This window comes from Manacus vitellinus, unplaced genomic scaffold (genome assembly GCF_001715985.3).
Source record: "Manacus vitellinus isolate BGI_N305 unplaced genomic scaffold, ASM171598v3 scaffold_58_pilon, whole genome shotgun sequence".
NCBI classification, from domain to species: domain Eukaryota; kingdom Metazoa; phylum Chordata; class Aves; order Passeriformes; family Pipridae; genus Manacus; species Manacus vitellinus.
In genome coordinates, this window is record NW_021940671.1 from 1,441,420 (window position 1) to 1,464,539 (window position 23,120).

Sequence of the window (23,120 nt, forward strand, 5' to 3'; positions counted from 1 at the left end):
TGGTACGAGATGTTTTATCCCCTCCCCGCCACGGCGAGAGAGGTTTGTGCTGAGGCCACCCCTGGAAGGAGACGTAAAGATGCTCGTGGTGGGTTTTAATGGCAATAAAATCCCCTCAGTTGTGGCCCTGGTGTTGAGCAGGGTGAGATTATTTCACGTACTGTGTGTATAGACACCTAGGTATCTGTCTGAGGTGTAGTTTATAGCAGGAAACAGCTTTCAGAGCACATGCATTATAGTAAATATGTTTTTGCAAGGGGAGCACGTTTTTGGGGTGCCTCTTAGACACCTGATCTCAAAAAAATTTTCTCAGGAAAAAAGCTCAGGTCAGAGAATATTAGGTATTAGACAGAGGAAGGCTGCAGCTCTGACTGCATATGGTGTGTGGTTTGGGAGGAAGTGGTTGCACATCTCCCAGCTCTTGAGTGCTCGAGCACCATGGCAGTGCCTGGCCATTGCCCAGGACGTTGCTGTGCCGTGGGTTTGTGTGGATGTGCACTGGGCTCTGCCACTTGGAATTGCTCCTGCTTCACAGGCTCTGAGAAGAGGAGGGCAGGTCAGGCAGAGTAAGTCAGCAGCAGGACTCTGCTCATCACCACTGGGGTTTTTTTTCTTGTGCCCGTCTCTCACTGTGGTGGGTTTGTGTTCTCCAGCTACCTGAGCTGAAGTCAGGGGAGGGGCACTGCCTCAGAGTGCCATTGATACAGCTTCCTCCCAGTGTTTACTGGGGAGGGGGGCAGCTCTTTTCCCAGCCATTTGGTGAACTGGGTGGAGGAATGGATTTAGATTTTAAAATGAACAAACCCAGACAATAAAACCTCTTGAAGAATTTTGAAACATCAGGTTTGCCCCCAGCATGGCACAGTAGTGCTGCACCACGAAGGGAAATGGTGCAGGTGCAGGAGCAAGGGGTAATGGGGAACTGGCAGCGTGATGAGCTGCCCCCAGTGCCCATCTCCTTAGCTGTGTCTTGGGAAGCTGCTGAGGAGTTGTTTCCGATCTGTCTGAAGTCTTATGTCCCCCATATCTCCAGCTTGGATGCCTGGCACATTTCTCAGGTGTTAGTTAACTTGGCTGAGGGAGGCTGAGCCAGGACAGGAAGAGTGTGAGATGAGCAGGAGCCAGGTTGTCTGTTGTCACCTGGAGTGGATGTGTTAGACAAGGCCAAGGGCATCAAATACGGTCTCTGTCTGCTTATGATGGTACTGGAAACATTAGCTCCTTCCATCCCCCTGGAACTGAGGTGGAGCCAGGTGTCTGTCCCATGTTGTCCTGAGGGGCTGAGAGTAGGATCTTCTCCATTCTCTGACAGGGGCTGTGAGCTCTCCACAGGTGAAGCTCCTGGCTGCCTGTGCCAGGGTAGGGGCAGCTCTGCCCTCACCAGTGGCTGTTCTGGAGAAGGCAGCGATGCAGATGCTTCCCGGGATGAGGCAAGGGAGCAGTCCTGTGGAGTTGGGGGCGTGCAGGGCTTGCTGCCTGGGGAGCGGCTGTCTCACATGGAGGAGGAGGAGGAGGAGGAGGAGGAGGGCCAAGGCAGCTGCTGGCCAGAGACTGCTGCCACCTCCCCTGAGCACTTGCACGTCCAGTTTCATAATCGGATTAAGGCAGTGGTATTAGAGAGGAGGGATGGGTCAGTGGGACAGGTTTACACTGGGGCTTACACGGAGGGGATTGAAGTGTATTTTTTAACCCTGCTCGGCCTGACCCGTGGAGTGGTTTGGATGCAGCCCCGCAAGGCAGCACCCGCGGGAAGATGGGGGGAAAAGTGGCACCAGGCGGTGATGTGCTCGTTGGGGAGGAGAGAAACCCCAGGCCGGCTGGGGGATGGGATCCGGCTGCCCCTCCCCCCTGGAAGGCAGTCCTGCTCAGGCCTTGCAGTAAATTTGCTCTAATTACAGCCTCCAGCAGTGGGAAACCTCACTTAGAGGAAAGGCTCCTCTGGGGTGGGGGCGGGGGCGCTTCCCAGCTTTCCCAGGCAGGCTCTGTTGTCTGAGGCCTCCGCTTCCCCTGTCGCTGGGAGGCCCCTTATTCCTCTCCCCTCTCCAGCTTTGCTTCTCTCCCCCCCTTTAATTCTCCTCTCCTTTGAGGCTGGGATTTGGGAACAATGCCTTCCCTGCTCCTTGCCCCCCGGCTGGAGCCGCAGGCAAACAATCGGGGTCGATTGCTGCCAGGGGCTCAGCTCGGCAGCACCTGCCCCGGGCTGGTGGGGGGACCATGCTGGTTGTGGCTCAGGGAAGTGCCTGGTGTGGTGACTGCCTGTGTGTGTGTGTGTGTGTGTGTGTGTACCATGTTTCCTTACAGGGGACAGGAGGTCTCCTCTTGATCCCTTCAGGTCTGGGGAGGCCCAGGAAGCTCTGCACAGTTGTGTTGGAGAACGCTTGTGGCAGCAGCAATAATCTGATCACAGCCCTTCTCTTTGCAGGTGGACGATGCGATGCTGATGTTCGACAAAACAACCAACCGACACCGAGGTGAGAGCAGCCTTCTGGCCTTAGGAGAGGGAACTGCAGAGGGTCTGCCTCCTGCCTGGCCTAGGGAGGGGTCGGTATCCCAGCAGCAGGGGATGCAGGTCGCAGCTGCTCTTTATCTTGCCTCCAGTCACCCCATTCTTTTGCATCTGCATCCTTTACCAGCGGCCCTTGCAGCACAGAGAGCTTTTGTCCAGTGCGTTTCCTGTGCTGTAAACTTGCCGAGTTGCAGATATGTGAGAGGAGATGGCCCCCTCCCCTGCCCGCTCACCTCCGTGGCTCCAGCCTGCAGTGTGTGTCTTACCTTGTCCCGAGTAATCTGAGCTCCGGGAAAGCTGACACGAGAGCCTGAAGAGTGCCTGCTCCTCGCCCCTTCCTCGGCCCGGAGCCCGCTTGTGCTCCCAGGTCACCTTTTCTTACCCGAGTTCTGCTGGTGGAGTCTGGTTACAGGATGGGAGCAAGGCTGTACTATTTGTGCCATCCAGACCCAGCCCACCCATGGCCATCCTTGCCTTCTGCCTTCCTGGTGAGTCCTCAGACCGACTACCTGGTGGCATGGCAGGGCTCGACACTTGCATCCAACTCAGAGATTTATTGGCCACAACTTAACCTGCAAACTGCCTCTTCCCAATCAGTGCCAGTAGCAGCCCTGTGCTGACTGCTGTCGTGTGTGGTGTTTGAAGCACTTCCAAGCACCTCTGCCCCAAGAGCAGCGAGGGAACACTCTCTGTGCCCTTCAGGATTTTGCTTTTTTCTAAAGCCATTAAATCTACTCCGACTACCAGGCCTTGGATGTTGTTCCAGCTTCATCTTAAAGGGGAAGAAGTGTTAACCCCTGTTCCTGCTGGGAGGTACCCTGGGAGGTACCCCAGTCACTGGTCCAATTAAAGAGTTGTTTGGGAAGGAGCAGGGAGAGCTGCCAGCCACTGTGTTGGCAGCGAGGGGCTCAGCCCAGGGCACAGCAGGCCTAGTGAGGGCCTGATGTGGCTCAGGGCTGGTTTTGGCATCAGGGTTTTGCTCTTGCATTCCTGAGCTGCTCTGCTCCTGGGTCTTGAGGTCAACGGTGTGAAACCACCTGGGCACAGACAGACAGAGGAGTTTATGGAGAAATGCTTCTGGCAGTATGGAGAAAAGGTTGGGTTCTGGGCATTGGATCCCCATCTGCTTTTAAAAGTTATTTTAAAGCACCATGGAATTGGCCAGTTCTGGAAAGCAGAAAGCTCTGCTTAATCCCAGCTTGCTTGTACAGCAAGCTTAGACATCCTCCCACCTGCCTCAGTTTTCCGGAAACGGCTGCAGTCAGCTGAGAGTTCAGTCTGCCCACCCGAGCTGGGCTTTGCCAAAACTGTCAGCAGAGGGGTTGGTGAGAGAAAGGAGGTGTGAGCGTGGGCCAGGGGCCAGGAACACGCTGTCCTGCCTTACCCCAGATACGAACCTCACTTTGGTGAAACCTTGCAAATCGCTGTGCCTGTGTCTGCCTCGCTCTGTGCAGCTGCACTGCTGAGATGTGCCTGCCCACACGAGGCTTTATGGCCAGTGCCTGCCGAGGGAACTGCAGGGTGTTGCTGCTGGTGGGGTGCATTTAGTGAGGATGGTGATGTCCTGGCAAGCAGCTGTTGGTTCCCCCACCGACTCTTTGTGTGAGCGTCCGCCTGGATCCTCCCCAGTGTTACCAGCCATGTGCTTTGCCTTGCAAATAGCAGAGTCTAAAAAACACCCAAATCTGGTTTTGAGAGCTGTTGGGTTCAGAGAGGGTGGGAAGTACAGAATGAGGAGGAAAGGAGAATCTATAAGGGGATAGTCCTGTTCTTGTGCATAAAAGCAGGATTTGCTGGAGAGGGAAGATGAGTGACAGCTGTTTTAGAAAGGGCTGATTGTACTGTCCTCCTCTCCTGCCAGTAAAAGGCTGTGGGTAGCGAGTGCAAACTGTGAGAGCTCTGACCTGATCAAGGAGTTTTGCCTTTTCTCCAGGGTTTGGGTTTGTCACATTTGAAAGTGAAGACATTGTGGAAAAAGTGTGTGAAATCCACTTCCATGAGATCAACAACAAGATGGTGAGTGTCTGGGGCAGAACCTGGAGAAGGAGGGACACAGGTACTGGAGAGAGCAGGGCAGTGGCACAGGGGCAGGGTGTGAGGAACTTGGCTCCCAAATAATTTTTCTCTGCAGTGGGGAGTTGGATTGAGTCTTTTCCCCAAAATCACAGCAGTCAGTGTGGGAAAGAAACTTGTCATGTGGGGGTGAACCAGCACAGTAGTGAGTTCTCAAGGAGGAGAGCTAACTGTAACAAGGAATTGTGCCGTGCTTGGAGGTTCTGAAATCACACAAAACCTCATGGTGGCCTGGGAGGGGGCAGGTTTTACCTTTATTCAGAAATTATGAAAATTAGTCTTTGAGGCCCTGGTGCAGAGCCGGGCAGAACGTCAGAGGCAGCACCAGGAGGAGAAAAGCAGTATTTGAGCTCCTCACTGGTGGGTGCAGGGCGAGGGAAGGCTGGCATTGAGCAGGCAGGAGACAGGGATGGCAGGGAAGGGCAGCAGAGCGGGATGACAGCGGTGGCTGGAGCTGGGACAGGCAGCCCTGCCTGGCCTGCCTGTGCTCTGTGGCAGTGTCCCGTGCCCAGGACAGCCAAACCTGATCCTTACTTTCTTGTGGCAGGTGGAGTGTAAAAAAGCTCAGCCGAAGGAGGTGATGTCCCCAACGGGCTCGGCACGAGGGCGGTCCCGAGTCATGCCTTACGGGATGGATGCCTTCATGCTGGGGATCGGCATGCTGGGTAAGCCCCCGGACAGCTCCCCAGCTCTCCCCCTTCTCCCGGCCGTGCCAGGCAGCAGCTTAGAGGTTTATTCCGGGAGCGGCGGGGCGGCCAAGGGCAACGCTCCCGGTGCGGGGCCGGGGGCGCTGCGGGGGCGCCGGGACCTGTTTGCGATCGCGACTTGCCCTCTGGTGGCACCTGGAAAAACTGCAAACGCGTCACCTCTGCCCTGCGACAGCCGGCCCGGCCTGGCCCGGCCCGGCTCTGCTCCTCGGCAGCTCCTCAAGGGTCCCGCAGTGCCGTAGCACATGGACTGTAATTCCTTAATGCCTCTCGAGGAATAGGATGTAACCACAGAGCTGAGTGTGGAGTAATCTGTGCCCAGGCATCTTCCTCCCACTCTTCTGCAGGTTTTCTGATTAATTAGTTGATTAAAGAGCCCCTCAACTTCCACTTGAAACAGTGGTCTGTATAAATGTCTCCACTGCCATTTAAGGACTGTGAAAATGCCCTTTAAGTTCTAGTTCAGTTTTGTCTCGCTCTGTTCCCTCCCTCTCAGATACAGGAATTATCTGGTATTGCAGGGAAAGCTATACATTTATTGTGGGACTATCTTGTAAGGAGAAATTGGTGACAAGCAGGCTGGGTTTCATGTCTGTCAATGCTTCCAAGGCAAATGTGTTCAGAGAAAAGATTAAAAAAGGATAAAAAAAGTCAACAGTAGCCTGCACTTCCAGGTCTACAAACCCTCATGCCTGGATCTGAGAGTCAGCATGATCCTTCCAGCACGGGTGCTGTTCCTGGCTTCTCTCTTTTCCCACATTCATTTGAGCCAGGCCTGAGCTGACCCAAGAGCACTATTTGCTCAGGATCATCACTGGTGTTGCTGGGCAGGGTGTACTCAGCCTGGCTCTCAGTGCTAAGCCTGCTGAGTAGCAGTTAGTCACTGAAACAAAACCCCCAAAAGGGCATTTTTTCCCTAATGTTTTCACTTGACTTATTGAAGGAAAATAAATCTCCAGCCTGTGGTTTTGGGTTTTGCCTTTTCTAAGCTATCTGAATTTTAAAGTGGCGAGGCCCAAGCTGAGTCACTGGGAAATCCACATGTTCCTGTCTTTGGAGATCTCAAATCAAATATTCATCTCTGAGTCAGTGCCCTGCATTCTCAGAGGCTTGTTCTGGATAGGTGGTCAGCTTCCCCGGGAACGGCAGGAGCTGCCCTCCCGCCTGGAGCTGGGCAGAAGCTCTGCCTGCCTTCCCCAGCACTTCTGGTGCAAAAGTGACTCAGAGCTATTCAGCCGTTCAAATGCCCCTTCCTCCCTGATCTCCCGTTTGTAAATCCAGCTGATGCATCACAAAGCCTTAGCCTGCAAAGCTGTGAGTTTGAGAAGGAAACCTCCATGTCCTTACATGTTTGGAGCGAGGAAAAATTAAACAGGCCTGCTAGAACTCCTCTGCAGGCTCGCACGTGTTGTGTGCTCTGCCCAGAACTCTCCTGGGGTTTCTGCTGTTCTCCTTGTTTCTGCTTTCTAGTGCCAAAGGATGCTCGTGCTGCTCGTGAGCAGCCAGGCACTGAGGGCACAGACCCTGCCAGCTTGCACTAACAGAGCCCTTTTCTCTTCCCCAGGTTATCCAGGCTTCCAAGCTGCCACCTATGCGAGTCGAAGTTACACTGGCATTGCACCTGGCTACACTTACCAGTTCCCTGGTGAGTGGAGCTCCCTGCCGTTTTTTTGTTCTGCCTTCAGGTGACGGGTGCCCCTGGCATGATCCATGACCCAGGCTCTGCCCCTTTCACCCTTTCCCCTGTTTGGTCTTTCTTTAAATTGGAGACGGATGTGGAAGGGGGAGGGGAGAAGCCCTGGAATAGGTGGGAACAGCCTGTCCTTCATTAGGATTATCCTCACACTGCAGTGGCAGGAAAAGCCCAAGGCTGCTCCGACGCCCTTTGTGCTGAACTCCTCTGTAGGGCTGCTGCTGTGACACAGAAGGGCCCCGCAGCTCTGCCTGTCTCACCGCCTTTGTGTGTGTCTGTCTCTCTTTACCAGAGTTGCCACTGCTCTGAAAGTAGCACAGAATGTTAAACCCCGTGTGCCAGGGAACTCCTGGCCACCTGAAACGCAGGCGCCTGCAGCGCTGCACTTGTGTTCTGAACAGCACCTGGACCACTCACAGCCTCCACAAAGCATCTGCTGGGCCAGAGGGCTGCAGATCCCCTGCAAACTGGGTGGTTTCAAGCTCCCAACCCTGCCATGTGCTCAGAACATGGACTCCACGATCAATGGGTGGAACCTGCTGTGCTGCAGCTGCTCAGAGCTTTGTGGGGCCTCCCCTCCCTCCCGCTCTCTGCCAGGCAGGGGAACGAGGCAGAGCACACTCAATGGATAGACTCATATTGCTGTTTTTCAGAGAAGTGGCAACTCTGAGCATCCCTTCCTTACTCCATCCCTCAGTGTGATGGTTGATATATGAAGTTTTGATATTAGGGGCTGGGAATGGGAGGTTTCCCCTTTGCCTGAGGCGAGCCCAGGCTGACTATGGCTGAAAGTTGCTGTTGCCTCCTGGCTGTCTGGAAGCTCTCCGTGAATCCAGCTGTAGTGGCTTCAAGTGCCTCATTGTAAACCCATGCCAGGCTGAGCGTGGCACATAGAGAGCACCCGCTGGCATTGCCACCAAGAGGTCGGATTGGCCGGGTCACAGAGCTGTGCTCCAGGGCAGACCTGAGGCTGCACAGTGAAGCTTGCACTCACCCTGCCCTGGCCACATTTATTCTAAGGATAAATGGATCCTTTCAGCCTTCAGGGCAGGAGTGCAGCACCTTTCAGCACCAGTTATAAATCAGTTTAAAGAAGACCCTGGCCTGGTCGCAGTGTGGCTGCAGGCTGCTCCCCCAGCAGACCCCGGCTGCTGTGTCTCTGCGGGGCCTCCCTCGGGGCGTGTGATGAGTTCTTAAGCTGTCTTGCATTTCGTTTTTAGAGTTCCGTGTAGAGCGGACCCCTCTCCCGAGTGCCCCCGTCCTCCCCGAGCTCACAGGTCAGTCCCGCTCGTTTCCTAAACTCACAAGCTGGAAGGGGAGAAGGGGGCTTTGTGCTGTTCCAGCGGTGTTGCTGCTCCACAGCCTGGCGCAGTTTATTTCCTCTTTCATCTGAATGAGCTCCATCCAAAGCTGGGGCTGGAAAGGTGGAGGGGCAATCAGAGCCATGGGTATTGCCTGTAAAAAGGGCCATGCAGGTCCTTTCCTGCTGCTTGCTTTGTTTTTAGCTCCTCGCCCCAGGCTGAGTGTAAACCAGATATGGAAAACTGCAAAGAGCAGGGTTACTGCCACAGGTCTACAAATTGCTTTAACCTGAACTGCTGCAAGGATAAGATTTGGAGTGCTGGGAGAAGGGAGAGGGTGTGGGGGCTATTCCTAGTTATTCCAATCCCACTTCCCTGGGCAGGAGGAGCTGCAGGGAATGCTTTCCTTGCTTTCCCTGACTACTCTGACACAGGCTTCCCAGGGAGAAGTGAGTGTGGTGGGACTCTGCAGAGTCCTGCAGTGCTCACAGGGAGCCGTGGAACAAAGTGAGAGCAGAGGACCATTTTCAGTGTCCTCATAGTGCAAATACTCCCTGGATCCTCAGCCCCTGGGGTGTGTGCAGTGTGTTCTCTCTACATGATGTTCCTTCTGTCTACTCTCCCTTTCATGGCCATGTTTTCCCCAGCTCTGTCCTGTCCATGGTTTTTGTCGTAGAAAAGCAGCTTTGTGTAGCACCCTGCTCCCCGTGTGCCATCTCATTTCCCTGGTGTTCCTTCTCCCAAGCGCTTCCTTGCCCCCACCTGTTTCAGGGTTTGAATTTCTCCATAAAAGGGTGTGGGAAAACTTCCCGGGAAGCTCTCCTGAAATTAGCAATACAAACAGGCTTGAAAGGGAGTTTCTGTGGCACAGAACTTTGTGATCCTCAAGTTCCTGGGGATGCTCAGGTTGGCAGCCACCGATGAACAAATTTTCCTGATGGTGATAAAGGGAGACTAAATCTTGTCTCCCTCTTAACAAAACCCCTCCCTGACACCATGTATGCAGCTGCATAAGCACCTCTGAACCTTCTCATTGCCAAACAAAGGAGATGTGGGTCCAGTTGTTTATTTACATGTGTGTTTTTCAGCAAAACCCGTAAAATTTGTAAGGGAACATTGGTGATTTGGCAGAAATGTTTTTCCCTCCGTGTCCACCCCTGGCTGCCCTGTGCCTTTTCCTAGCAGAGGTGACCTGCCTGGGGCCTGGCTGTCACCAGTGGCTGGGGCTCTGTACAACAAGAAGTTATTAATGCTGGTGTCCTGGCTGGGTGCCACGTTAGCTTCCAGTCCTGAGTGTCTCACTGAAGTACCAGCTGGGGATCGTGGCATTCTTCCCTCCCCGCTACGCTTACCTCCTGTTAACCAGGCCCTGTGCAGCCGTTTGGCTGGGCCACGGGCTGCCATTCCCATGTATAGGCTGGAGTTGGCCCCGTGGAGGGCAGGGCCCCTCCGCTCCCACAAAGGCCCAGCGAGCAGTGCAGCGCTCGAGAGCCCTCATGCCTTGGAGTGGCTGCGGCACACATGGGCTGTGCTCCATGGGCTTGGCAAGGGGAGACGAGAGGAGGGGATGGCACAGGCAGGGATGGTTGCTCCAGCACCCAGGCTGTGCGCAGGCAGGTGCTTTGTCACCACGGCACAAACCTGGTGTCTCAGCAGATAAGATTGCAAAGGCAAGGAGGGTTTCTCTTGGAAAAAACCCTGGAGTTTTAAGAAGACCTCGCCTCCTTTCTCAATAAAACCGCGTTCATTCATGAGTTAGGGACTTGCAGCAGTGATGGGGCAGGAGGGTGTCTACCAGCAGCCTTTCTTTCCCAGAACAGCATCTTTGGGGGTGATGTGAAGCAGCAACATGCCTTCGTTGGCCCAGGGCCTGTAATGAGCGGCTAACCCAGATAGAAGCCTCATATGACGTTTGCTTGAAACAGGCTGGTGCCTGCTACTAAATATTCCCTCATAAGCTAGTCTGGGTTTCAGCCTTAACGCGATTGATTTGTTCTGACCTCTTTTTATGGTGCTCTAAACAGAATCACAGTGAATTTCACATTCAAGCATGAAATGCTGACCCAGTCATTTTAAGGGCAAAGAGAAACATACTGGCTAGATGCCTCCTGCCCTGAGGGCTGGATGCCTGTGGCAGTAGAGTTGGGAATTAGAACTGCTACATATAAATTAAGACTTACTGTTTTAATTAAGCCATTTCTAGTTCCTGCTCCCTAGGTATATGTTTCCTGCTTTTCTACAATGAACAATGAGGGTTTGAGCAATTCAGGAGCAAAATTCAGCGTGGGGAGGATGGTGCATCTTAAGCAGAGACACAGGGAGAAAGAGGCTATTAAAATGTTATTCAAGGATACTACCAAGAGACAGTGGAGGAGTTGAGCCTCAGGACGTTGAGCTTCAGCTGCTGTCCCTGAGCTGCTGCGTTTCTCCACATTTACTGCCAAAATCTGGATCTGTAGCTTCAGATTAACTGCATCTTGCAAGCTAAGTAGTGGCAGGATATATCTGAAATTGCCCACTTCTGGTTCAGCTCTTCCATGTCGTGCCCTTGGCTGCTCTGGGGTGTGGGCTTGGCAGAGCATGGCTCGTGCATTCCCCTGGACATTGGCTGTGCAAAAGGACACAGATAAATGCACTTCCCAGTTGTCATCCTTTGTTGTCCCCTGTGGTGCACTAAGGCCATATGTACGTGTGGGCCCAGTATTTTGCAGTGGGAAATGAAGGCTTCTGTGGAGGAGTTTCCCATGCCCCTGAGATGCCTGTTCCTTCTTTTCCAGCGATCCCCCTCACTGCGTATGGACCGATGGCGGCAGCAGCGGCTGCGGCGGCCGTGGTGCGAGGGACAGGTAACTGCCACTGCCCTCCCCAGGGCGGGGTCCGGTCACGGAGCTTTGCCAGGGGCCAGGGGAGGGGGGTGGGACGGGGTTGCATTTTTGGGATCTTCACTACGTAGTTTTGCTGCCTGCTGTAGGTTCCACCCCCAGTCGCACCGGTGGATTCCTGGGCACCACCAGCCCCGGGCCGATGGCAGAGCTTTATGGAGCCGCCAACCAGGACTCAGGGGTCAGCAGTTACATCAGCGCTGCCAGTCCAGCCCCGAGCACCGGCTTCGGGCACAGCCTAGGGGTGAGTGTTCCCTGTCTGCCCTAGGGCTCAGTACTCCCTGTTGGCTCTGTGGGGGGAGGGAGGTGGAGAGTGGCACGGCCAGGGGAAGGGGCTGTGTCTCCACGAGGTGATGGAGGTGAGCAGCAGTGGGCAGCCCCCTTAGCCCACAGCCTGATTTCTGTTCAAGAAATGCCACCCACTGCAGCATTGGCTGAGCCCCAGACCACAGGCAGCCAGTGCAGAATGCAGCAGCTCACTTGGGACCCCCATCCCTGGTCTCTGCTGGATCTTCCTGATCACTACTCAAGGTCCTGATTTCCAGACCTTTCTCTGATCTGGCACAGGCTTTCCAAGAGCCTGTCTTGGCCCTGACACACTGTGATGTGCAGGGCGATGTGCTCTTTAGACCTGCCACCTCCAACTGAAACCAGCTTTCCCAGCATCTGAGCCATGACTGAATTTGTTGTGGTAGTAATTCTCCTTCACTTTTCTTTTGTTTAAGAGTGGGGTTTTAACTCTTTCTTCACAGGGTCCCTTGATTGCAACAGCTTTTACCAATGGGTATCACTGAAGCTGGGGACCAAGAAGGCAGGAGGTAAGAGAACTTTGAACAGGAGTGGGAAATAAGAGAGAGGAGTAAGGTTCTGAGCTGGCCCTGTGCTTGGGCTCTTGGCTGAAGCTGTGGATGCTGTTGTGAGGATCACCAGCCTGACCCAGTCCTGTGGCCAGCCTGGGGCTCTCTTCTGCACCGGAGGTTGGGTGCCTACCTAACACTCCCCTGGCTGGGAGTGTTGTGGAGAGGTGACTTTGTGTCTGGGCAATAAGAGGAAGGAAATGGAGCACTGACAGGAAGAGGAAAGGGTTGGCCAGAGTCACAACCCAGTGGTGATCCTGAGAGATAAGCTTGGCTCACCTGTGTGGCTGGGGAAGCCTCTGCCATGCAGCTGGTTGTTCTCACTGCTGCTGAGACCAGTCTCTGAGGAGCAAGGTTTTTCATCTCCTGCCTGGGAGAAGGGTAGAAGGAAAATCTGATCAGTTCTGTTTCTGGTCCTCAGATGGGCCAGAGAGGGAACTGGTGAGCGGTTGTTGTTTGTTTTGCAAATGTAACTGAAGTGAGCTGGCTTAAAATTAAAAAAAACCAATAACCAAGCAACAACCAGCTTTTAAAAAAGGAGGGCAGAAACTTGCAGAGAACAGTGTCCAGGCAGGAGCCTGTGGCAGCCTGGTGGGGCTGCACTGAGGTGGGTGCTGGAGAAATGACTGGACCCTGCTATGTCCCAGCCCTTCCAGGGGTCAGGAGTGTGACAGCCCTGGGCAGGCCACATGGTGCATGGGACCCTGTTTCCCAGGGTCCTATTAAAGATGGAAACATCTCTGCCACGCCCCATCCCTGTGCCAGCGAGGGGCAGAGCGTGTGTTGAGGCACGGTTTGGGTACCGAGTGTTTCTGTCAGATCACACTGGAAGAAAACCCCAAGAGAAAAGCTGTGGTGGTTCTAGATCCTGTCCCTTCCCTCCCCTGCTGTCCCACAGATTCCCCAGTGACCTAACCGAGGACAGCAAGCGGCTGGAGGATCTGGTGAGCCTCGGGGGATGAGCCAAGGTTACCTTTCTCTTGAATCAAACTGCACACTGCCGGCTGGCTGCCAGGCTCCTGCCGCCCTGCCCCGATCTCTCCCTTTGACCAGACCACACTGGACTGAACCCGAGGAGATCATCTCGCTTTCTTACTAACCACCGACGGTTTACGCTTCCCCCCTCCCTGCCCCCAGCCCACTGATTCTTCTTTTATTTATTTTATTAGCTGTTAGTTTTATTTTTTTATTTTATTTTTTTATCTTTTTTTTTGGGGGGCTGCCCCTTCTTTTTGTTGTTTGCTCTTTCCCGAGCTAGTAGACATATTTTATGAATTGGCTTTGTGATTGTGTTAGGTAGGTTTCATTGAGGAGTATTTTTATTTGGCTTTGAAACTGTTTTGAATATTTTCAACTCTGTTGTTGTTGTCGTCAGTGTTTTTAAAGCACGGTATGTAACAAGAATGCAGTTCTGAAGGGAAGAAAGAGACACAGAGAGAGCAAAGGCTGAGAGGAACTGCTGTATTTCTATTTTTTTTAAAGAAACTGTTTTTAATTGTTTCTGTTTTGTAAATGTGAGGCTTTGAAAAGTGTGAAACTCCAAGGATCCGAAAACGTTGGACATCGCTATGGAACAAAACAAATGTATATTTTGCTAAGTGAAAAACACTATCCTTACAGCTGAAAGATTTTTTTTTTTTCCTAGGTTTAGTTTTACGTGGGGTTTTCTTTTTCCTCCTGTATAATATGTAAATATCGCGAGCTGAACCTGGCTGCCGCCTGCAGCCTGGCTCCAAGGAGCAGCTCCAGGTCCTGGACTTGGAGCCGCAGCGTGAGCAATACTCTCCAGCAGAATCCTGACAGGACTCCGTTCTTTTTTTGTACACCTTTTACTGTAAGATTTAAGATTTTAAGACCTCTGATGAGATGAAAGCGGCGGGCTGGGGGGGGGCGGGCGGTGCGCGTGAAATGTACCGGCCATTCGGCTGTTTTGACTCTGAGCGCGGTAAAGCTGCTTCCAATTGCTCGATGTACAGACTCCATTCCTGGGCTCCGTAGTGCCGGCTCTGGGCTGGCTTAGGGAAAGGGCTTTGCCGCCGTTGCTTGTCTTGGTTACTTTGAAAGGAATTCACTCTCCAAACATTATCGCTTGCGTCAAGATTTCCTGGGAAGGGGGATCCTCCTCCGGAGGCGAGGGTGTCGGCAGGGGTGTCAGCCAGGGGGAGATTTGGGTGGTCGTTCTCTGAAGGGCAGGGCGCTGGGATAGGGATTCATTAACAGGGGAGAAAAGCATTAGGGTGGTGATTTTGGGGCGGGTTAAGGGCTTCTCAGGGATTATACGAATTATAGAATTGCAGCTTCCCGTTTGCTTTACTCTGTGTTCTGAAGACTGTGGGAATTTGTCCGTTGTCCTGTGCGGGGGTGATCCGGTCCCTTCTCCAGAACCTACTGGGGCTTCCCTTGGTGTGGTCCAGGCCCCTGCTAACCAGCACTCTGCTAGGGGAGGCCTCCAGCAGGAATACACGGGGCAGGTTTGGGTCTGGATTTCAGTGAACCAAAGACCTTGTTAAGGGGGGTGATTAAGCCTTTTATTAAGATGCAGCCAAACTCTTTTCCCAGGGAAATAACAGCTTCATCTTAAGTTTTAAAAATCATTCCCTCTTTTCCCCCAAACTGAGCCCCTGTAAGGGAGAGGGGCATTTAAGAAAGGACCGGGAGGGTCATGGCACCCACAGGGCCCTTTTCCATCTCTCCCCTGTTTGCTGGAGCTTGTCCTGACCTGGGCGATGCGTTTGGAGAGTTCTGTTTAGGTAAGAAGGTACTTAACAGATCAGTACTGAAAACACAAAGCAATAATTTTTGTTACTGAGACAAGAGTCTGTATGTCTGTTTTTTTAAATATTTCCTAATTAAAGAAGAGCTGCATTTTATTGGGTTTATTTTTATTCTATATACTTCAAATTTGGGTCTGCGGACAGCGCTTTCCTCCCTCTTGGTATACGCGCTGAACTGCTTCCGTGCCCCCTCCAGACATCCCGGGCCAGCTGTGCTGCTGCTGGGCTGTGAGTCACTCTCTGGCCACTGCTGCCACTGCCTGGAGGCTGGGGCTCCGGTTTCAGGGTGGGCATTTTTTTTAAAAGAAAAATAAAGCTGTGTTTTTAAGCCAGTAAGTTATTACACTCCAGTGTTTGTTCTCTCCACACCTGTAACCCTTTTTCCAGATTTCAGTTTTAAATTCCTAATAAATTATTTGAAAACTGTCCTCCTCTGTCATCATTTGGGGGTGGGAGGGTTTTCCAATGGGAGAGGTTTCAGGTGAACTTGGACCTGGCAGGAGTCGCATCCTGCCATTAGGCTCAGCTCTTCTGCTCCCACTGGCAGTGGCCCAGTTTATAATGTGAGGCAGGTCTGGGTTTAGTAGAGGTTGTGTCTCTCCTCTGCATTACAGAGGTTTTGTATAAGTATTTATAGGTTCAAAAAAAGGAGGAGATAATGTGGTGCTTAGAAGTCTGGCTCATGCCCTGGGTTCAATGACTATGGTGAGCCAAGTAAGCTAGATCTGAGAAAGTAAAATGTGGAGATGAGAAGTCTTTAACAGACAGTGCTACAAGAGAGAGGAGAATTCTATGTGTGAAATAAGGAACCCTGAGCAAGTCTAGGAAAAGCAGTCTTAAAAATAATTTAAGGTTCAAGTCTGTAAGTTGGAACCAGCTGTAAGCTGGCATGTGCTCATGAGTGTACTGAGAACCAGTGGCTTTGTATACAGCACAGGTTGGGGGAAACCAAACATAGCATGGGTGGAAAAATCTTTACCCTGCTGGGATTTTTCTCATGAGGCACTCTTGTAATGTGCACATGCTTGCTTTCCCACACATGGTGATCCTCTTGTTGAATTAAAATGTTATGAAAATCACCATGAGACATTTTTGATTTATGACTTGAAGAGGCCAGTTTTCTGGGAAACGTTAAGTAATACATCAAATACCAACAATTGCAGAAAAAGGAGCTGGAGTTTCATAGATAAGAGAACAGATAAATAATAATTCTAAAAAAAAAAGAGTAAAGGTGATCAAAGTATCAGAGAAGAGAGGGAACACTTCAGTGGATATTGAAGGGGAAGTCAGCAGATTGATCTATCAACAAAAGATTGAATTATTTTTTCTGAGCTAACTGTGGTATGGACTGTCCTTTACATCAGCCTTTAATGTTTGTCCAGTGCTCTGTCAGAACACTGGGGTCTAAATAGAGAGTTCAGTGTTTTGGACTTACCCCTGGTTGGTTCCAGGAAGCTTTTTCTTACCCATTTCTTGAACTTCATTCAAGGTTCCCAACTCACCTCATCCCTTAGTATAGAGAACCAAAGGGCCTAACTGGGTTCTGCATTGGTGCTGGAGAAGGACAAACTGCTCTCTCTAAGGTAATGAAGTCTGCTGTGTATGTTGACACTTCTAAGCCCAGTTCATTTCCAGTGTAAATCCCTTAAGGCCACATAAAAACAGACACTACTTGTTAACTCAGATACAGACACTTTCCAGGTCACTTGGCTCCTGTTTCTTGCCTAGTAGTACCTCCTTCTCCTCTGTGGTTTCGAAGTAAAGAACAGCTCGAATTTTTTTTAGTTCAGCTCATGCCAAATGGTTATTTGAGGTGAGTGGACAACTTGAACCTTATTCTCTGAATTAGGCCAGGAGAATCCATGGAGAGATACATGATTAATGATAAGTGGGATACTATAAAAAGAGGATGCAGGTATTAGTGACAGGTGGCTATTAGTGTGCCAGCAATTTCCAACTTAACTACCATACTGCTACTATTTTTCAGCAGAGGGGCCTTAAAAACATCCAGGTCTTTCAGGCTGACATCTAATAGCATCACTACAAGAATTTAATAGGAAAAATTTAGAGAGCAAATATTTGCCTTCCCAGGTTCCATAGAGTTCACTCAATTGGCCTTCAATTGGTCACGCCACAACCTCCCACTCACAGTCTCCGATGGAAGAAGTCTACATTTAGTAACGTAAATACTGGCTGGTTTATCTCATACCCATGTCAAGGTGAGCTTGTCGTATAAAGAGACACCAATTCCCTTTATCGCCAATCTCTCTGTCAAGTCCTGCAAGAATGAAGTTCCTGACCCTGCTTTTCCTGCTGTCGGGTGCGTAGGTGCCCTCACCCCCGGACTTGGTAACAGTCAGCCTGACTCTAACCTCTGTGTCTCTCCTCAGTGGGCGCAGCCAGCGCTGATGTCTCTCCCCGGGCCATGTGGCTGTTCCGCAAGCTGATCAAGTGCACCCTGCCAGACAGCCACCCGCTGCTGGACTTCAACGGCTACGGCTGCTACTGCGGCTTGGGAGGCAGCGGGACTCCAGTTGATGAGCTCGACAGGTTTATAACACCCTGCTTTTACAAACCTCTTTCCTTGCTTGTGCTTTCCTGGTTCTGCACCCCAGCTTCGTCTCAGCTGGCCCTGCCTATAAACACTCACAAACCCTCCAGCTGCTGTGAACGAAGGTTCCTCTCACAGATGGATTCAAAGGAACAAGGATGTGCAGTATCACACCTCAGTGCCTTATTACTAAGATAAAATATAATCCCAGCAACTCTCTTTTCCTTCCTATGGCAGCACAGCATGCTCATTCCAGCATTTTTTCCAGCAGTGTTGTGCCAGCAGCCTGGGCACAGCTCTGCACACTCTGCCCAGTGCACAACCATCAACACATGCAGGGCTGAGCTGGAAAATGCTGGTAAACAGCTTGGACAGTTTAGAGATCACACAAATGTGACAGCCAAGACACCATGCTTTGTGTTGGCTGTGAGCTCTCAGCACCACTGAGGGGGTGTACAGGGTAAACACTGGCTTTTGCTTTCTCTGTGCCCAATAGACAATTGAGATCATCTCCAGTAAGTACACGTGTACCACACACCTCTCGGACAACAGCTGGCACAACTGTTTCCCTTTGGGGCTGCTCTCTTGTCACTGGGTATCTTTTTGATTTTGGGTTTTTTTTTGTTCAGTGCCTTGTCAAAGTAACCATAGTATATTTGTGTGTCTTACAGGTCAGCTGTATTTCTGGTAGTTTCTGACCTTTTTCTCCTTGTTTCCCAGGTGCTGCCAGGTACACGATAACTGCTACGGAGAGGCACAGAAATTGGACTCATGCAGATTCCTCCTGGACAACCCCTACACCAAGTCCTACAAGTACAGCTGCTCCAGCGGGGAGATTACATGTAGCAGTATGTCCACTTACACATGACTCCAAATGTTCTCCATTCTCTCTTTGGAAGGAACAGGGCTCTGTGTTACACTTCTGTGGCAGGAAGACGGGGGGCTGGTTGTCAGAAAAGGCACACCTCACACAGGCACTGAGCGAATATTCTCCATATAGCCCACAATTTAAAGTTTATGAAGATATATGATATCACAGGGAAGCCTGTCTCCTCTTCAGGGGACTGAGTCCCTGTGGTACTTTTCTGGGATCCCTTTTAATGGCACTACCCGAGATCAGCGTGTTAACTGGGCAGTGTTACACGGCTTTTGCTGGACACCTCTGATGAACGGTGAAACCTTTATAGGGCTCTGGAACCGAGGTAAAGAGCAGAGAGGCCGGCAAACAGCACTGCAGGAGGGGAGGGAGGAAGGGGCCAGAGATGGCCGGGCTGGAGCACACAGCTTTAGATGCAGAGGGTTTAGTGGGGAGAATCCTGTGCACCCCAAAACGATGGCAGCAGTGAAACGGGTACACCCTGACAGCAGAAATGCCAGCCTGAGCCACCGCAGTGCCTGGCGAAGGAGCTGCAGGGTCTGAGTGCTCCTCTCTCTCCTCCAGGCAAGAACGACGAGTGCTCCTCGTTCATCTGCAACTGCGACCGCACCGCTGCCATATGCTTCGCCAACACGCCCTACAACCCCGAACACAAGGATCTGGATAAAAAGAAATACTGCCAATAATTCTCCCTTCCTGCCCCTCAGGGCGGCCGCAGACTTATAAAAACCACCTCAATAAACGCCTTACAAAAACCCGCTGCCTCCCACCGCGCTGCGATCGACCGCAGGGCCGTGGGGGAAGGCAGGGGAGGGGCGGGGCCTCCCCCCCTCCCCTTCACGCCCTGCCCCCCTGCCCACGGCTCGCTGGCGGGCGGCGTCACACAACCGTCGTGGGCCCCCGCCTTTCGCTGATTGGCCCTTGGAATCGGCGGTGGGCGGGGCGGGGCGGGGCGCGCTGATGGACCGCGAGCGTGCGTCCGCGTGCAGCCCCGCCCTCAGCCCGCAGGTACCTGAGGGGCGGGGCGGGGCTGCGGCTCTGCGGTGCGACTGTCTTGTTTCCCCCACACTCGAGGGGATCCTCAGGGCGACTCTCCTGCACTCCTTCACACTCCAGGGGCGCCTCAGGGCGCCCTTCCCACTCTCCGTCACCCTCCCGGAGCTCCTCAGGGCGACCCTCCTGCCCTTCCGGGGCTCCTCAGGGCGACCCTGCCTCCCTCACCGTCCTGGGGTCTCCTCAGGGCACCTCTCCCGCCCTCGCAGGGCTCCTCAGGGTGACCCTCACGCCCTCCCTCACCCTCCCGGGGCTCCTCAGGGCGACTTCCCACACTCCCTCACGCTCTAAGGGCTCCTCAGGGCGACCTTCCCTCACTCCCTCATACTCCAGGGGCTCCCCAGGGCACCTCTCCCGCCCTCACGGGGCTCGTCAGGGCGTCCTTCCCGCCCCCTCACCCTGGCGCCGGGCTGCCCACGCCATAGCCACAGCACAGCTGCCCCCCGAGGCGCGGCTGCGTGAGGGGATCGAGCTGCTCGGCCGCTCCCCGCTCTGAGGGAGCCCTTCCGCTGCCCGGCGCTGTTCCCGGTCAGGAGCTGCAGGACAGGAGGTAATGTTGGCTTGGAACGCAGGGTCCCCCTCTGAGGGATGGTATCTGCCCCCGTTTTCCAGCCCTGCCAAGGTCCTGTGCCAAAGCCGCCCCCCGCCCTTGGTACCAGTTGTGCTGGCAGAGGTTTTAGGGAGGTGCGGGTGAGCTCCTGGGGCAGGGGCTGCTCACTCCTGTTCCTCCCCGGAATGAACTGTACCCAAACGTGGAGCAGAACCCAAGGGTCTGCAAGAGGGCTCTGAGAAACTAGAAACAGATGGAGAAGGAAGAAGCTGGCTTGATATGTTGCTGGAAGGTACTTGCAATGCCTTCCTATTGAAGGTCACTGGATCTTTGAGGGCATTAGCATGATAATGAGATAGGATAGTAAATTGCATTTTGTTCTTTTTTTTTTAATGAAAGAAAAAATGGAGTGTGTGGCAGCCAGATACTCCATCTTATGGCACATCAAGTCCTAGTTTTGTACCAGTATTTGTTGCTTATTTTTCCTTGGGTGTTTGTGTACGTGAATTTTCTGGAAACGTTGAGTACTTGGGGTCCTCCAAAGAAATCCTGAGGATCCTGGATGTGCTCCCAAGATGTGGCCAAGATGAATCATTCCTAGGGCTGGAAGTGCAAGATGAGATCTCCTGTGCTCACACACTAGCTCTGATTCTCTGAAGTTATTTTTTGTAGAACAGTAAAGCTCCTAAGTAAATGTTACTGAAATCCCTTTGTAGTGATAAATTATAAATCCTGTTGTAGAGGAAAAAAAGTAAAATACCATCACTATCTAGAAGGAACACTGTACTTTTGAGCTGTATCATCACTAGCAGAGAAGGTTGCTGGGGTGCAGTTGGAAGCATTTCAGAACCTGTTGGTATAAATTTGGCCTGTAAAAGGAACTCTCTAGATTTGAGGTGAGCAGTGTATCTACTGGCATCCAGCATTTGGGGCACACTAGCATTCCATAGATAAACTCAATGGATAAATGAAGGCTCCATTTCAATTTATATCCATCCTACTCTGTACAGATTTGATAAGCCTACACTTATGTTTAGTCCCTTGATCATGCTTCTCATTTCCATGCTGCTTTGGTGGTGTGAAAGACCTAACAGTAAATTCAAACATCCTCCATCCATAGGGAACCTTCCCACAAAATGTAGCGTGTCAGGCCCTAATGAACGGCACAGGTGGGGAGGCTGAAGGGGTTCTGCTAATTAGGGCTTTGAGGAATGTTGTGGAAAGAGCAGGGCCAGTGATTGCTTGAACTGACTCACTGCCAGTGTATGGAGAGTACAAGGTGTGTGTGAAGATCTTCTGCCATGACAGCCTGTTCCAAAACAGAAACACAAGGTATCCCTGTGCTCAGCAAGCCGGGGAGCTCTGAGGCCCCTCACAGCACTGCAGCTGGGACATGAGATGCTGGAGGGACAGCAGCTCTGTGGGCTCACACTGCAGAAGTGAAATCTCAGCCTCTTATCTTCCTTTTCTCTATTGTTGTTTTCTAGGCCAAGATTTTTCAGTCTCTGCAGGGAGAGTTGAATTACTCTTAACTATATGGGCATTGCAGAGATGAAAGGGAAAGTGCTCCAGCTGAGGTGAGACATGCAGAGAGCAAACAACTGTGCTTGTGGTAATGATCCTGTGTCAGTTCCTATTTGGGCCTGAGACCAATACAAGACATTTGTACTGTTGGTCTTCCTCTCAGGCTCAGCTTTTCTTCTTCCCTGCCATTGTCTAGTTAGTGGTGCAGGAGGTGGTACTTGGGTATCTTTCTTAGTGGGAAAGGAGAGGACAGAACTGCAGGTGTCTGGAACAGTCTTTCACCTTCCTGCTGCAAAAGCTGGGAAAGGGTGACATCCAAGGCAGTTATGGGGGAAGAAGCACACTCTAGAAGGTAGATTTGGGTCATTTTCTAGAAGCCATGAACAAGCAGGTGTGTCAGTAGGACCAATGTGACTGTAAGATGTGGGAGGCTGCACTTACACCACAGCCACCCAGCCCTCCAGGCCTTCTGCAGTCTGTGTTGCCCTCACTGGAGCTCAGTGTGTGAACTACCTCTCTCAGGCTGCTGGGCTCAGTTACAGTTTGCTCTGAGAATTTGCCCAGGAACAAAGACAAGATGTGCCAAATAGGAAGTGGCTTTTATTTGCTTTGGGTAACTCCAACCCCACTTCCAGAGGAGCAGCAGAAAAATCCATTATAAGGTACTCTCAGCTCCTCTATCCAAACCTCAGGAGGAACAGCTGTAAGAAAAGGGGAAGAGCATAAGCTGTTGATTCAGCTAATCTCATGGTAAAAAAACCTGTCCTTGTGCTGTTGTCTGATGTGTACATTTGGCACCCACAGGTGCACAGAGCTATGACTGCAAGCCATGATCTAAAATACTGGTGGACTGGTCTAAAAACTATGAGCCAGAAAAGGTGGGAGAGGGTTGAATCATGTGGAGGATGAGACAGACTTAAAGCAAACAGCATAGATAGAAAGGACCTGTGAGAACACTGCTCAGGCTCTGTAACACTTCTTTTCCCATAGTTTTAGCCAATAACACAAAGATTATGGCCCTTTTGTTTTAGCTTTCAGGAACAACATTTCTCCCCCTTTTTAAACCCTCCTCCCTTGCAAATTCTGCATTGTCTGAGAGAATGAAGCTGAACACTAGGTCAGTTATGTTACTGAGTTTGTTGTTTTCCCACAGCATGGCTAATTCCTATACTGCTCAGCCCTGGAGGTTTCTGTAACTCCCTCCAGGCTGGTGATGACATCAGTAAGCTGAGAAACACAAACTTCTCAGGATAGGCCTTTGCTAGCTGCCTGCAAAGACATAGTTATGTTCTGATAGCTGTTATCTCTCTGCATTGCATCTTCCCACACAAACAGCCCCCAAGGAGTGACAGGGGAAGGTGTCAGTCAGCATTAGAGTGATGCAGATCTGGCTTTTGGTGCAGGATCTTTAGGCGCTCTCAGGCATTTCTCAGTTGAGTGAACTTCTCAGTGGTGTCTTGGGGAACATGTTAAGAGCTGAAGTGCTCCAATCCTGCTCTAAAAGAAGTCAACTTTAGTAGTACTAGATCAGCCTAGCAGGAAAAAAAAAAGGAGCTCCTTTGTCTCAGCCTCATGTATTTGCTGTAGATATGCTCATTAACATTATAGTAATAAACTATGGACATGAAGTCTACTGTAATGTTTGTTTATTGTAAGTCATTGTCTCAGGGACTTAAAAGTATAATCCCTGGAGGGTCAGGGTAATATGACTCATCTGCCAGTAATGCTGAAGAGACACCCTGACTCCTCTCCCACAGGCTCAGCTGCAGAAC

The 23,120-nt window shown here is 51.7% G+C and overlaps 2 protein-coding genes across 3 annotated transcripts in view; both read left to right on the forward strand.

Annotated features, from left to right (window-relative positions):
• MSI1 (musashi RNA binding protein 1) overlaps window positions 1-16,387 on the forward strand; it is a 30,478-nt gene extending 14,091 nt beyond the window's left edge. The window contains exons 5-13 of one of the 2 annotated variants that reach the window (XM_018081972.2): window positions 2,423-2,471; window positions 4,440-4,522; window positions 5,127-5,244; window positions 6,851-6,931; window positions 8,200-8,256; window positions 11,058-11,126; window positions 11,252-11,406; window positions 11,915-11,980; window positions 16,283-16,387. In XM_018081972.2, coding sequence (XP_017937461.1) covers window positions 2,423-2,471; window positions 4,440-4,522; window positions 5,127-5,244; window positions 6,851-6,931; window positions 8,200-8,256; window positions 11,058-11,126; window positions 11,252-11,406; window positions 11,915-11,956 — 654 coding nt within the window. In that variant the 3' untranslated portion in view covers window positions 11,957-11,980; window positions 16,283-16,387. Of the gene's footprint in view, window positions 1-2,422; window positions 2,472-4,439; window positions 4,523-5,126; window positions 5,245-6,850; window positions 6,932-8,199; window positions 8,257-11,057; window positions 11,127-11,251; window positions 11,407-11,914; window positions 11,981-12,917; window positions 13,895-16,282 lie in introns of those variants that run through there. The other variant, XM_018081971.2, reaches the window with a different exon arrangement.
• A 52-nt stretch (window positions 16,388-16,439) lies between these two features.
• On the forward strand, window positions 16,440-18,943 carry PLA2G1B (phospholipase A2 group IB). Its single transcript, XM_018081973.3, has 3 exons — window positions 16,440-17,343; window positions 18,065-18,192; window positions 18,786-18,943. The coding sequence occupies exons 1-3, from the start codon at window positions 17,219-17,221 to the stop codon at window positions 18,905-18,907; spliced, it is 375 nt and encodes a 124-aa protein (XP_017937462.2). The 5' UTR covers window positions 16,440-17,218; the 3' UTR covers window positions 18,908-18,943.
• The last annotated feature ends 4,177 nt before the right edge of the window (window positions 18,944-23,120 follow it).